Source organism: Macaca nemestrina, chromosome 17 (assembly GCF_043159975.1).
Source record: "Macaca nemestrina isolate mMacNem1 chromosome 17, mMacNem.hap1, whole genome shotgun sequence".
Lineage (NCBI taxonomy): Eukaryota > Metazoa > Chordata > Mammalia > Primates > Cercopithecidae > Macaca > Macaca nemestrina.
Genome location: NC_092141.1, coordinates 76,889,056 through 76,904,639, shown reverse-complemented (window position 1 = coordinate 76,904,639; position 15,584 = coordinate 76,889,056). Strand labels below are relative to the sequence as shown.

At 38.1% G+C, this 15,584-nt stretch overlaps 1 protein-coding gene across 11 annotated transcripts in view; it reads right to left on the bottom strand.

Moving 5' to 3' along the window:
- Positions 1-15,584, bottom strand: part of LOC105469038 (bromodomain PHD finger transcription factor) — a 144,135-nt gene that overhangs the window by 95,440 nt on the left and 33,111 nt on the right. For 9 of the 11 annotated variants that reach the window (XM_011719582.3, XM_011719584.3, XM_011719587.3 and 6 more), the window contains exons 3-5: positions 15,069-15,292; positions 6,766-6,969; positions 6,040-6,228 (exon numbers count right to left, since the gene is read on the bottom strand). In XM_011719582.3, the coding sequence (XP_011717884.2) occupies positions 6,040-6,228; positions 6,766-6,969; positions 15,069-15,292 (617 nt within the window). The remainder of the gene's footprint in view (positions 1-6,039; positions 6,229-6,765; positions 6,970-15,068; positions 15,293-15,584) is intronic. The other 2 variants (XM_011719586.3, XM_011719588.3) reach the window with 1 other exon arrangement.

Below are 15,584 nucleotides of genomic sequence, written 5' to 3'. Positions count from 1 at the left end.
TTAATCTGAGCCACACAAAATGTTTCTGATCACTGATCATATTTAATATAATGGGTAGATTTCTTCAACATGAAATCTACCCAATTTTCTTATATTCTCACTCCTATCATTTTCATACTACAATTTTGTCATTTTTTCCTTCACATAATAACTTCTACCACATTATGAGAGAATGACAATGTTCTGACAAGATTTTATTTCAAAGTAAAGCCTGAAATAAAATATATACAGAAGCAATTGTATATAAAGAAATTCTAAAGTAGATGTATTTGTACAAAAATTTTAAATTCTCAGATTTTTTTAGTCTTTCTGTTGCAGAAAATATACACAATACAAACATTAACCAAAATAAAGCTAGTATAGCTTGAAAGCTAGTATAGCTAGTATAGCTAGTATAGTATAGTATAACATTTCATAATGATAAAATAACATTTCATAGTGATAAAAGATTCAACAAAAATATAAATATTAGGTGCTCCTAATAACAGTTTCAAAGTGTATAATGCAAAAACTGAAAAAAGCAAAAAGAGAAAAAGGCAAATCTACAATACATAGTTAGAAATAATTTTAAAATATCTGACAGGAAAAAAACAAAAAACAACACCACCACCCAAAAATGTACCAAGAATACAGATCAGAACAATATAATCAGAAACCTTATCTGAGGCCAGGTGCGGTAGATCACTTGAAGTCAGGAGTTCAAGATCAGCCTGGCCAACATGGAGAAACGCTATCTCTGCTCATACCAAAATTAGCAAGGCATGGTGGTGAACACCTGTAGTCCCAGCTACTCAGGAGGCTGAGGTGGGAGGATTGCTAGGACCCAGGAAGCAGAGGTTGCAGTGAGGCAAGATTGAGCCACTGCACCGCAGCCTCAGCAACACAGCCAGACTCTGTGTCAAAAAAACAAAACCAAAAGCAAACAAACAAAAAAATTAAAACAAGAAATCTTACCTGTCTTACACTGCACCCAACTGAAAAAATATATATATTACATATATATATGTAATGTACATATATGTAATATACATACAACCTTTTCAATTGTTCAAGGAACATTTATCAACATTAATTAAATGTTGGGCCATAAAACAAGCGTCAATAAAATTTAAAGGACATAAATCATGCCTAGAATGTTCTCTGATAGAGGGTTAAACTAGAAATGAACTAGAAAAAAAAAAAAAAGATAATTAGCTACTTAGGAAGCTGAGGTGGGATAATCACTTGAGCTCAGGAGTTCCAGGTTACATAGAGTTATGGTCACTTTACTGCAATCCAGCCTGGGTAACAGAACAAGACCCTGTCTTACACACACAAAAAACAAAACACAAAAAGAGAAACCTACAAATGTTTGAATATTAAGCAATGTACTTCATCACACACCACATTAAAACAGAAATTAGAAAATATTTTAAACTACAGGATAAAGGGAACATGACATATAACAGTCTGTGGTTGTGTTCTGGTCATGCATTTAAAAATAAAATAAAATAAGTCTGTGGGATGTATCTATAGCAGGACACAGAGGAAAGCTGATAGCCTTGACAGTAGACATCATAAAAAAAAACTAAACTACAAACCATCAAAGCAATCATCTTCAGAAGCTAGGAAAGAAAATCCACAAAAGTACAAAGAAAATAAAAGAAAGAACATAATACTAAGACCAGAAATTAATTTAGAAAAAACAATAGAGAAGGTCAACAAAGTTTTTTTTTAAAAAAAGACTAACAGAATTGCTAACAGCCTTGCAACATGATTAATGGGGGCAGATAACAAATTTCTGGATTGGAAAAACAGAATGAGTATAGACCCTATATATATAAAAAAGATAGGATGTTATGCTAATAAATTGTAAAAATTCAGCAAAATGAGCAGATTCCTTAAAAAAGGCAATTAAACAGAACAAACCTAAGAAAACAATAGAAAATATGAATAGCCACTGCTGTACTTTGGATAGTTTAGATGTTTGTCCTCCCAAAAATCTCATGTTGAAATTTGATCCCAATGTTGGAGGTGGGGACTAATGGGAGGTGTTTGGATTCTGGAGTCGGATCCCTCAAGAGTAGATTACTGCCCTTGGGTTAGGTGTTGGGGGTGAGTGAGTTCTCACTCTATTAGTTCCCACTAGAGCCGATTGTTAAAAAGAGCCTGTCATCTGCCACCCCTGCCTCCCCTTTCCTCTCTCACCACGAGGTATCAATATACACTGGCTCCCTTTTCCCCTTCCGCCATTAGTGGAAGCATCATGAGGCCCTCGCCAGATGCAGATGTCGGTATCGTGCTTCTTGCACAGTCTGCAGAACCACAGCCAAGCAAATCTCTTTTTTTTTTAATAAATTACCAGCCTTAGATACTCATTTACAGCAAAACAAATGGAATAAGACACCCATTATCTACTAAAGAAGTGAATGAAAACTGTAATAACCTTCCCACAATGAAAACTCCAGAACCAAATCACTCCAGCAAACATTTAAGAAATAACACCAGCCATAGCTGGGCGCGGTGGCTCACACCTCTAATCCTAGCACTTTGGGAGGCTAAGGCGGGCGGATCACGAGGTCAGGAGCTCAAGACCAGCCTGGCCAACATGGTGAAAACCCGTCTCTACTAAAAATACAAAAATTAGCCAGGTGTGGTGGTGGGCACCTGTAATCCCAGCTATTTGGGAGGCTGAGGCAGGAGAATCGCTTGAAACTGGAAGGCGGAGGTTGCGGCGAATTGAGATTGCGCCACTGCACTCTAGCCTGGGCGAAAGAGTGAAACTCCATCTCAAAAAAAAAAAAAAAAAAAAAAAAAAAAATTAACACCAGCCCCACAAAAACTCTTCTAGTACCAACTCATGATATGAGTCCAAAATATTCTTGATACTAAAGACTGACATTATCAGAGAAGAAAAATGCAAACCAATTTTACTCATGAAAGTAAATGCAAAAATCCTAAACAAAATGTTAGTCAACTGGATGCTATAATATATAACAAGGAAAATACATCACAACAAGTTATATTTACCCCAGGAACATGAGATTAGGTTAACATTCAAAATTCAATGCAGATACTTCTGCTTCTAGTCAAGGTAAAGTGAAAGAACCAAATTTACCCTCTCTCATGAAACAACTACAAAGCAAAAAACAGAACATTTATAGAAAATGAACAAAGGAGCAGACAGGTACTTCCCAAAAGAGGTATCTAAATGACTGACACATACACACACACGAACACAGAAAGATGCTCAACATCCTTAGTCAGCAGGGAGCTGGCAAGGGCAAAGAACAATAAAATATCCCTACATGCCCACCAGCATGTCCCCTCAGTCCTCCAAAAAGACAAAGAGCGATGCTGATGATACCAAGTGTTAGCAAGGATGCAGAGGAGCTAGAACTCTCATACACTGTTGAAGTGAGTACTTCCACCGCCTCTGTGGAAAACTGTTGAGCAGTATCTACCGAAGATAAGCATATACCAGCTCCATGACCTAGAAAATCCACAACTAGGCTTATACCTCTGGAAACGTATATATATGTGCACAAGAAACATGTAAAACATTCATAATAGTATCATTCATAATGGTCCCAAACCAAAATCCATTAAAGTAACTATCAAAATGTAACAAGAATTAAGACAGACATATCTATATAATGGAATATCATACTGCAATAAAAAAGAATAAGCTGTTACTACTAGCAACATCTGGATGGCTCTCACTGATGTTTTGTTGAGGTGGGAAAAAAAGCTATCAGGCATCAAAGAGTATATACTGCATGGTTCCAGTAAATTTTTTTTTTAAAGGCAAACTAATCAGTGGTGATAGAAGTCAGAATAGTTACTACCTTTGTTGGGCTAGGTGTAGTGGTGGCTAAAAGGGGGCATGATATGGTTACACAGATATGTTAACTTTGTCAACATCCATCAAATTATTCACTTAATATTTACAAACTTTACAGCAGGTTACATTTCAATTTTTTAAAGTCGCTGGATGCAGTAGCTCACGCCTGTAATCCCAGCACTTTTTTTTTCTTTTTTTTTTTGAGACAGAGTCTTGCTCTGTCTCCCAGGCTGGAGTGCAGTGGCGTGGTCTCTGCTCATCGCAAGCTCCGCCTCCCGGGTTCACGCCATTCTCCTGCCTCAGCCTCCCAAGCTACAGGCACCCGCCACCATGCACGGCTAATTTTTTGTATTTTTAGTAGAAACGGGGTTTCATTGTATTAGCCAGGATGGTCTCGATCTCCTGACTTCGTGATCCGCCCACCTCGGCCTCCTAAAGTGCTGGGATTACAGGTGTGAGCCACCGCGCCCGGCAATCCCAGCACTTTTGAGAGGCCGAGGTGGGAAGATGGCTTGAGCCCAGGAGTTCGAGACTGGCCTGGGCAACACAGTGAGACTCTGTCTCTACATACTTACTTACTAAATAAATAAATAAATAAGCTGGGCATGGTGGTGCACACCTGTAGTCTCAGCTACTTTGAAGGCTGAGGTGGGAGAATCACTTGAGCCTGGGAGGTCAAGTCTGCAGTGAGCCGTGATCATGCTACTGCACTCCAGCCTGGGTGAAAGAGCAAGACTCTCTCTCAAAAAAAAAAAAAAAAAAAAAAAAAAAAAAAAAACCTTTACCAAAAATACCTTTCCAGCCAAAATGCTTTCCAATCTGACAGTATCTTTTGTCGATAAGTTTTAATCATTAAATTAGGTGTCTAAATACATTCTGAAAGTTTAGAAAAGAAAACCAAGTAAGATGTCTTCTATCACAGCTATTGTTCTTAATCTGCCATGAATAATTCTCCCACCCCAATTCTTCTAACAAGGCATCTCATCCACTGACCATAGGTAGTAAACAGTTGTAACAGAGTTTGGTCCAGGGACATCACAAAGTGTCTAGCACATTGCCAGGCACATTGTAGGCACTCAATAAATATCTGCTGAATAAATAACTGCAGAGAGAGCAACAGAAACAGAAGGAAGCAGGTAATTCTCTCTGAAGGTCAGAACTCTATTAGGTCTGTCTACTGCTCACTAGAATGTAAGTCACCAAGGGCCCAGACCTTATCTATTTTGGTCACTGATATATCCCGTTAGTGTATTCTGAAGTCGGGGACCTATTAAAATGTTTACCTACTTTACCAAAGTACCAAACTCCTCTTTAAAATCTGGTAATGGGGTTTCAACATGTTGGTCAGGCTGGTCTTGAATTCCTGACCTCAGGTGATCCACCCGCCTTGGCCTCCCAAAGTGCTGGGATTACAGGTGTGAACCACCATACGTGGCCCTGTTCTTGATCTTAATGACCAATCTCTCATCAGTATAAAATACGGTGAACTTACTGCTGATTGCTGTGGTTCTTCTGGAGCTTACACTTACATCCCTATCTGTAGCGCCCTGTTAAACTGGTGTTTTCAGCAACACAGCTCACTGTTGACCAGTACTCAAATGGAAGTCGGCCCCATAAGAACTGCAGGTTGTCAAAATCCTTCATGTTATGCAACAGGACATTCTTGGTGTGCTACAACTTACTTGGAGTATAACTTTAATTTCAAAAACTGAAAATATGAATTACTGGTCAACTTACATTTTTATGTCAAAATATATCTGACAACAATGTTCTGTGATAATGATTTTCTACCATAACACTACGATTTGAAATGTTATAAATATTACACGAGCACATGCAAACATAAAATTAATTTGTTAGTATCTACGGAACTGGAAAGGTCAGATCATTCAACATTGAGCCATTAGTACATAAGTAATTAAAACCAAAATATCTGCCACTATGGTCTGGTGATAAAATATAAAAATAAATCTATTAAACAAAACCAGCTAAATGAAGTTTAAGCAGCATGAAAATTATGATGAGTTTCAAGCACTAACTGCGAGGACATTTATCAAACTCCAAATGTTAGGTGACAACTTAGCAAACAGGGATGGCACTGTAAGCAAGCAGCATGAATGAACACATAGTTTAAAGTTTTAGGTGACATTCGGCTTTTACTACAAAAGGGAAGGATTCCCCCCATTACAGAGGCATTGATACGCTGCCCTCTGTACCTGGCACATCCTGGGGGAGCTCAGATGCCACCTTCTTCTCTGCCATGTTGCTGCTATCAGGGGTTTCTGAGAGACACCCCACGGGGCTCCTCCCTTCAGAGGGACTAGTCTCTTCTGAAGATGCATTTGTTGTGTTGTCGCCAAGATTTGCTGACACAGAGTTACCTTTATCCCCAACTTCTGTTGGCTCTACAGCAAAATGCACAACAAAACTTTAAAGATATTCTTTAAAATTGCTTCAGGGCATATGGCCACATTCAGTCAACTACTAAATGATCAATCACCAAAAATCCTGTTTCCGTTGGATGGCCATTTTAAAGCAATTAGATTCTCAGATATTGCTGCAATAGGTAATCCAGAGAGTATTTAAGAATACTTAATAATATATTAAGAATGCTTAACTAATTACTATAAAAATGAACATATTTCATCACATTCAAAAGCGTACATTCTGGTATAATATAAAAAATAGTACTTTTTCATAGGGAAATGGCAAACTAATGGGAAGTATAGAGACATGAATATAACATTATAGCAAATTCACTAATACGTAAAACTCACTACAATTGTTACACATGTTACAAGAGGAGATGGTATCCTGATCTCTTTAGAAATATTAAACTAGGTAGCTGCTTACAATATTTCACTTTCATTTTGCAAGTAAAACTGGAGGTTTCATAAATAACACTGATGAAATATTTCTTTTTAATCAAGTAATTTTTTTACCCTCAGATTTTCCTTGCTCAGGGTCATCGTCTGGTGTTTTGTCGTCACTGTCTTTTTCAAGGGACTGATCTTCAAATTCTTCTCTACTTTTCTCAGCATCTTTAGAGTCATTCTCAGTCTCATTCTTGTCTTTTTCTGTTTCTTCTGGGCTTTTAACATTATCAATGTCTCCCTTTTTGACTCTTATGGATTCCAAAATTTCTTCTATAATGTGTAAAACAAACAAAAAAATCATTCCCATATATAACCAAACAGAACAGTACCACAAATGTCACTTAAGAGTTTCAATACAAGTTATTAAGGAGGAAAAATTAAGTATTTTTAAAGCATTAGATCTATGAAATAAGAATCAAGATTACAAACAAAATTGTGTTTACAGAATTCAATAAATTTGGTGTACCTTCACCTCTAGAAAATACATGCTAATTATGGGCTCTACTTTTTTTAAAAAAAAAAAAAGTAAAATTAGTCTATCTTTTTAAAATATAGGCTTGATATAGATATTTGTGACAGACGACAAAAACTACGAGCTGATCAAAACCTAGAAACCCAAAACCCACTGTAAATCTGACTTGGATTAGCTGTGTGACTTTGGGTGAGCTACTTAACCTCTCCAGGCCATCATTTCCTCAATTGTAAGAAGAGAAAACAGAGGCCCTTTTGGAAACAACTTTCTTTCTGAAGTCCCTTAACTGTTCCGAAAGTCACTAAGTCTCTAAGTACACTTACCCTCTTTCAACTTAGATAGAGTGATACTATGGCACATTATAGGCCATGGGATATAAAAGGACCACAGTGTACAGAACACACGGTGTATCAGTATGGACTCATGGATATTAATTATATTCTTTGGTTTATCATGCAATACTATCACTTTTAATTTTGTTGCACAAATTGTTTCAGCTTTGGCCAGTGGGGACTTTTTCCGAGTCCAGTGTCCTTTTGACACATATTCATCCATCCAGCCAGCCAGCCATCCAGCCAGCCAGCATTTTCTCACTTTCCGGTATTACAAGATGCTCTGGGCTCACCTTGTATTTTCCCTGCCCTAGCCCTACAACTCACCATCTCTCCAAGGAGACCTTGTTCTTTTTTGAAGAACAAATTGGAGAATGATGTGACAAGTCACAATCTAGGTGCCTGGTGTGCTTGTTACTACTGGGGTGTTGCTATTCTAGAGTCTCTCGGCCAACAGAGCTAAGAAATGTAGTCATAAATATACACATCTATATTACTTCTGTATTTATTTGTGTGGACACATACGTGTATGACTGAAAGCCTATGTGTCTGTGTAGGATTCATTTACCACTGCCACTTGCTTATTTGTAACTTCTCTGACAGTGAGAAATCTGGCTCACATTATAATATATCTAGTTATTTGTTCATGCCTAGTACACACAGTAAAATAGTTTCGGAATTGCTAAACTGTTTCCTCATAAAAATAAATTTACCAACTAGAGTACACTATTTGTGAATAAGAAGAAACACAGTTTTTCTTTTTCTTTTCTTTTTTTTGAGACAGAGTTTTGTTCTTGTCACCCAGGCTGGAGTGCAATGGCGCAATCCTGGCTCACTGCAACCTCTGCCTCCCAGGTTCAAGCGATTCTCCTGCCTCTGCCTCCCAAGTAGCTGGGATTACAGGCACCTGCCACCATACCCTGCTAATTTTTGTATTTTTAGTAGAGATGGGGTTTCACCATGTTGGCCAGGCTGGTCTTGAACTCCTGACCTCAGGTGATCCGCCCACCTCAGCCTCCAAAGTAGACGGAAATAGAGGTACGTGTCACCACACCTGGCTAATTTTTTAAACTTTTTAAAAATAGAGATGGAGTCTCATTATGTTACCCAGGCTGATCTTGAACTCCCCCTGCCTCGGCCTACCAAAGCACTAAGATTACAGGCATGAGCAGTGCCCAGCCCTTAATTACTATATTTTAAAGAACGTTTTATTTGGAAAAAGAAAATGTAGTTACCGATTATCTGTCTTTCTTAGAGGAACAGATTTCCTTTTTCTTTCTTTTTTTTTTTTTGAGACAGAGTCTCACTCTGTTGCCCAGTCTGGAGTGTAGTGGCGCGATCTCGACTCACTGCAACCTCCGCCTCCTGGGTTCAAGTGATTCTCCCACCTCAGCCTCCCAAGTAGCTGGGACTACAGGCATGTACCACCACACCTGGCTAATTTTGTATTTTTAGTAGAGATGGGTTTCACTATGTTGGCCACGCTGGTCTCAAACACCTGACCTCAAGTGATCCACCCGTCTCAAAGTGCTAGGATTACTGGCATGAGCCACCACGCCTGGCTGTCTTTGAAACATAACTACACCCTATAGCTTTTCATAACCAAATCATTGTACATCCTTCCTACTTTCCCAGTGATATTTAATGAAAATAAAACCAACAAAATTGTTTTAATTGCCTACTAAGTTTAGACCATTTAAATTGGTTGAAAAACACAAGCTGCATAACCATAGTTCTCTGATTTTCTATAAAGATTCTAATTTCAAACAGTCTGTATTGTTAAACACTCTTGTATAAATGTGTATATGTATATATGTGTATATACATACACACATTCACACTAGTTTCAGGTTCAAAAAGTATGGCAATCATAGCCGTAAGAAAAATAGACCAAAAATAGGGCCGAGTGCAGTGGCTCACACCTGTAATCCCAGCACTTCGGGAGGCCAAGGCAGGTGAATCACTTGAGGCTAGAAGTTTGAGACCAGCCTAACATAGTGAAACTCTGTCTCTACATAAAATACAAAAATTAGCCAGGCGTGGTGGCACACGCTTGTAATCCCAGCTACCTGGGAGGCTGAGACAAGAGAATTGCTTGAACCTAAGAGACAGAGGTTGCAGTGAGCCGATATCATGCCGCTGCACTCCGGCCTGGGTGACAGAGCGAGACTCTGTCTCAGAAAAACAAAAACAAAACAACAACAACAAAAAAAATAAAAACAGACCCAAAATGTTCAGCAGAGAAAAACATTAAAGGATGAAAGAAAATTACATTGTATCTCATCTATACTAAATATGCATATTCTATAAACAAGTATATTCTACACTTTGCATGAACATTTTTCAAAACTAAATAAAGAATTAACCTACCAGATTTTAGAAACCATTTTTACTTAGAAAAAATTCTTCTAAAAATAAACTTCCTTCAAATAAGCAAAATAAAGCATTTCATAATTACCATACAGGCACAGGATAAAGCAAATATAGTAAGCTGTATATTTAGCTACAAATATATAAAGTATAGATCTAGACAATGAATATATGAGTATTTACTGTATCATTCTTTTTTTTCTTTTCTTTTTTTTGAGACAAAGTCTCACTCTGTTGCCCAGGCTGGAGGGCAGTGGCATAATCTCAGCTCACTGCAACCTCCACCTCTGAGTTCAAGCGATTCTTCTGCCTCAGCTTCCCAAGTAGCTGGGATTGCAGGCGTGTGCCACCAGGCCCAGCTAATTTTTGTATTTTTAGTAGAGACGGGGTTTTGCCATGTTGATCAGGCTGGTAACTGTATAATTCTTTCAACCTTTCTGTACATTTGAAATTTTTCGTAAAATATTGAGGAAAAATGGAGAAGAAAAATTGAACTATCAAAAATAGAATTAAACTCTCCTAAGGCAGACACATGTGTTTGTATAAAAACCAGAGAGTTATATATTAGAAATGAAGTATTTTGTTTGAGAGGTTAACATCAAGTCAAAGTCATCAGGACAGGCTACGATTCTGAAATTCCTGTTATGCTGTAAATTATTCTTGGCCATTATCAGAACCCCAGTGGTTTCCATTGTTTTCATCTCATAAAACCAAAAGTTAAAGAACTTTATTATATATTATTTTGGGTATTTACCTGGACTGGGTGGTCCTAAACTGACTATCATAGCCAAGATTTTGGTTACCAGAGAAAGCAAATAAAGGTTAACAGTGGTGGACTGGTGTTTTAATGGGGAATTATTCTATTTGAATGTTCAATTCATTAACAATACACTCCTTAAAAAGGTGCTGGGGCCAGGCGCCGTGGCTCACGCCTGTAATCCCAGCACTTTCGGAGGCCGAGACGGGCGGATCACGAGGTCAAGAGATCGAGACCATCCTGGCTAACACGGTGAAACCCTGTCTCTACTAAAAATACAAAAATTAGCCGGGCACAGTGGCGGGCGCCTGTAGTCCCAGCTACACGGGAGACTGAGGCAGGAGAATGGTGTGAACCCAGGAGGCGGAGCTTGCAGTGAGTGGAGATCGCACCACTGCACTTCAGCCTGGGCAACAGAGCGAGACTCCGTCTCAAAAAAGAGAAAAGAAAAAAGAAAAAAAAAAAGGTGCTGAGAGGATTAAAGAATTGTAAAACACCTAGTTGAGCACCTGGCCCACAGTAGGCACTCAAAAATGTCAGTGTCCCCTTCTCTTCCCCAACAATTTTCAATTCTCATGAATCCCTCCCCTCCTCCTCTAGTACCAGGTTGATGTTGTACCTTAGCCAAAAAAAAAAAGGAAAGAAAGAAAAAAATATTTATGTCATTGTTGGGGTCCAGATCTCACCATTAAACCCAAGGTACAACTCACCTTATTTCCATGTACTCCATGTAGTACTAAGAGGATAACTGCAGGTTGCAAGGCAATCTCACAGCACACAAATTTTACTCATCTAACTTTCTAAGAACATATTGTGGCCTAAAGCTCGATGCTCTCTCTGTTGTTCTCCATTACTATAAAACATTTAACTAAGTGGTTTTTGTTTTGTTTTGTTTTTTAAGACAGAGTCTCACTCTGTAACCCAGGCTGGAGTGCAGTGGCTCACTACGAGCTCTGCCTCCCGGATTCACACCATTCTCCTGCCTCAGGCTTCCAAGTAGCTGGAACTACAGGTGCCTGCTACCACGCCTGGCTAATTTTTTTTGTTTGTTTGTACTTTTAGTAGAGACAGGGTTTCATGTTAGCCAGGATGGTCTCGATCTCCTGACCTCATGATCTGCCCGCCTCAGTCTCCCAAAGTGCTAGGATTACAGGCGTGAGCCACTGTGCCCTGCCGGTTTAACTAATTTTTAAAAGTACATTACATGCTGAATTATACTGAACTATAACATGCTCATTGTAGGAAATGCAAAAAATACGAAAAGGAAACCAACTACAATTTTACTATGCTAATTGGTTATTTTTTTAATGATAAAACCTAATCCAGTTGGTTATTTAGAGGAAGAGAATTTAAGTATCTCACACAGTTTTTGCATGGTACTTTACTTAACTCTCCAACACGTAGTGTTCTATCACATGATACTTCATAATGAAATTTATCAATTCCCCTATATTAACATTTTTAGGTTTTTACATTCCCCAAATCGGCCGGGCGCGGTGGCTCAAGCCTGTAATCCCAGCACTTTGGGAGGCCGAGACGGGCGGATCACAAGGTCAGGAGATCGAGACCAGCCTGGCTAAATACGGTGAAACCCCGTCTCTACTAAAAAATACAAAAAACTAGCCGGGTGAGGTGGCGGGCGCCTGTAGTCCCAGCTACTCGGGAGGCTGAGGCAGGAGAATGGCATAGACCCGGGAGGCGGAGCTTGCAGTGAGCTGAGATGCGGCCACTGCACTCCAGCCTGGGCGACAGAGCGAGACTCCGTCTCAAAAAAAAAAAAAAAAAAAAAAAAAGACTGTTACATTCCCCAAATCAAACCACTGAACACTTGATTGTCCATTCCTGTTTTGATTTTGTTCTTTAATTATGATTATACTGTATATATAATTTAATACACAGAAAATTTTTTTTTTGTTTTTTTCCATTTTTATTTTTTATTCTGGAAAATATTTTAATTCAATGTACTTTATAAAATCCTATCTCACACTGCCTTTTAGGGGACTGAAGATGGTTCTCCATTGTTGTACTAAAACACAGGAGAGCAAAAAGGGATTGATCTATTTTAATGCCATGAGTCACAAAAGGAAATTAAGGGGGGAAGTGAGCTGGCTGAAATTAATAAAATTTCCTATGATTTGATCTATATGGAGGGGAGACTAAGGCGGAGATTGTGTTACTGCAATTACTGATCTCCCAAAGACTTCTGAATACTAAAAGTTTTCTAATAAAAAAATTACACATTTTCCTAAACAGATCTAACAGAGAAATACTTTCAACTACCAGATATGAATAAATATAATTCATGGTAACTAAGAATGCTTTTTTCTGAAGACAAAGTATATTTGCGCCAAAGAGTATTTATATGTGAGAGCCTATCATTCTCCAAAAATATGCATGAATTCACAGGAATATTGATGCAGAATATGTGAGAACAAGCTTGGATACAGCTATCTGGGTATCTTTATTAAATATAAACATTCCATTTTTAAGCAAATGGAGAATGGGGAAAATTAATAGGATTGTATGTATAGCAGATAATGCATGCAGAAGAGCAGAACTCAGAACCAGGCACTTAGAAGTGTCCTTGCAGAATCTTACCTAATCATTTTATCTAAGCTAAAACTGAAAAGGCACTACAGTCGGCCCTCTGTGGCCAAAGGTTCTGCATCCTTGGATTCAACCAACCTCGAACTGAAAATACAGTATTCTCAGGATGCAGAACCCTTAGATATGGAATGCCAACTTTTCATATCAGCAGGTTCCACACGGCCAACTGCAGGACTTGGGCATCTACGGATTTTGCTATCTGCAGAGGGCTCTGGAAGCAATCCTTGAGAATACTGAGTGATGGCTATATTAAACACAGGTAGTATTTATTAAACATGCACAGAATACATCTGGCGGCACAAAAAAATATATAGCAATAGTGATTGCCTCCGGAGAAAGGAAGGTCAGATTGGAGATTATGAAGGAGACAGATTCATTTTTCACAGCATACCCTTTATACTATTTAAACTTTTGAGACAACAGCATACCCTTTATACTATTTAAACTTTTGAGACATGTATGTATTTATAACTTAAAAAAATAAAGAGTTGAGTAACAAAGTAAGGTGACATTGAATTATGACCTAATAAATATCCAGTTATAATCCAGTAAGTATAAAATATCCATGAATGTATACTCATAGAAATAAATGCTGAAAAACTAAATGAATAAACAAATCTCCTGTGCAGAAAAATTCCAAATAATTGATGTAGATATTGTCCCTTCAAGAAGGTAGAACATAACTCCCCACCCCCTAAGTGTGGCTGTTTACAGTGACTTGCTTCCAGAAAGTACAGTATTGGGGGGTTGAGGGATGGGGGAGGATGTGGAGAAACCTGACAAGCACTGCCTCAACCAGGGGACCAAGGTTGACATCATCAGTGGTAAGTCACGAGGACAGCATACACTCTTGATAAGAAGATGAGAATTGTACTTCACCTCTGTGGTCTTCCTCCCCAAAATGCAAAAACCTAGGCTAACCATGAGAAAAACCCATAATGAGGGCTTTCTACAAAATACCTAATCAGTACTCCCCCAAACTGTCAAGGCCATCAAAAACAAGGAACGTCTGAGAAACCGACAATCCAGAGGAAAACATGATGACTAAATATCACGTGGTATAGGATCATGAGGCAGAAGAAGGACATCAGGCAAAAACTAAAGAAATTTGAATAAAGTATGGACTTGAGTTAGTAACAGTGTATCAATACTGGTCCATTAGTTGTAACAAATATCCCACACTAATCTAAGATGTTAATAACAGGGGCAACCAAGTGTAGGATATATGGAAACCCTTTACTATCTTTGCAACTTTTGTATAAATCTAAAATTTTTCTAAAATTCAAAGTTCTATTTTTTAGAAAGGCAAAAAGTTCAAAAAGAATATTATTTCTTAAAATTAAAAACTGGAATGTCAAAGAAGTTTAATAAGACACTTGAATTAAAGAAACAAACTAACATTTTAGGGAATATTAGTAATGACCCAAGGCAGAAATAAAACACTCAAATGTATAGCATCCCTAATTTATGTGGGAATGAACAAGGTTCTCTTGGGAAAATGAAATATGGAGAACAAAAGTAAAATATACACAGTCATGCACTGCACAATGTTTCTGCCTATGGGATTCAGGACAGTCACATGACGTACAGGTTTGCAGTCTGGCAGCAATAGGCTATGCCATATAACCTAGGTGTATGGTTTGTGTAAGTGTACTCTGTGATGTTCACACAATGATGACATTGCCAAATGACACATTTTTCAGAATGTATCCCCATCATTAAGCAATGCATAACTGTTCTTGAAAACTTTATTTTCAAATTTTGCAGTGATTTCATACCAACAGTTTAGCTCAGACTTAACAAAAATAAAATGAGAAAATGCCCCTCTCACCATTAGCTGCCGCCAGAAAGGATTTGTTACTGCCCCGAGCCTTATTGGTCAGGTCTTCAGTTATGTCCATGTGTCGGTGGATTTCTTCACGCATTTCTTCTAGAATTTTGCAGAGTTCTGCTTCCCAATAATCTTTGTCTAGACAGTCAATTAATTCTGCAAGCTGGACCTTTGTGCTGTAGTACCAAATTTTCTTTTCATTTTCATTTTCTGTATCTTCTTCTCTGTTTAAAAATAGGGGAAAATATATGTTACACATAATGCCACTTATCTGACAGTTCATCTACCCAGTGAAAAGTTAAAACAAAGTTTATGCACTAAAACTCAATATAGGTGCTCACAAGAAATCCCTGCAGGTCTTATTCAAACTCGATTTACTCTGAGAAATGACATCTAACAAACATGACACAAAGAAAGATGACCTCAAAATTCAGAACCTCGTGAGAGTACTTTGTAGAAGCCAGTTTCAGCTACTTCTCAATCAACTTTAAGATCATCAATGTAACAATATGATGA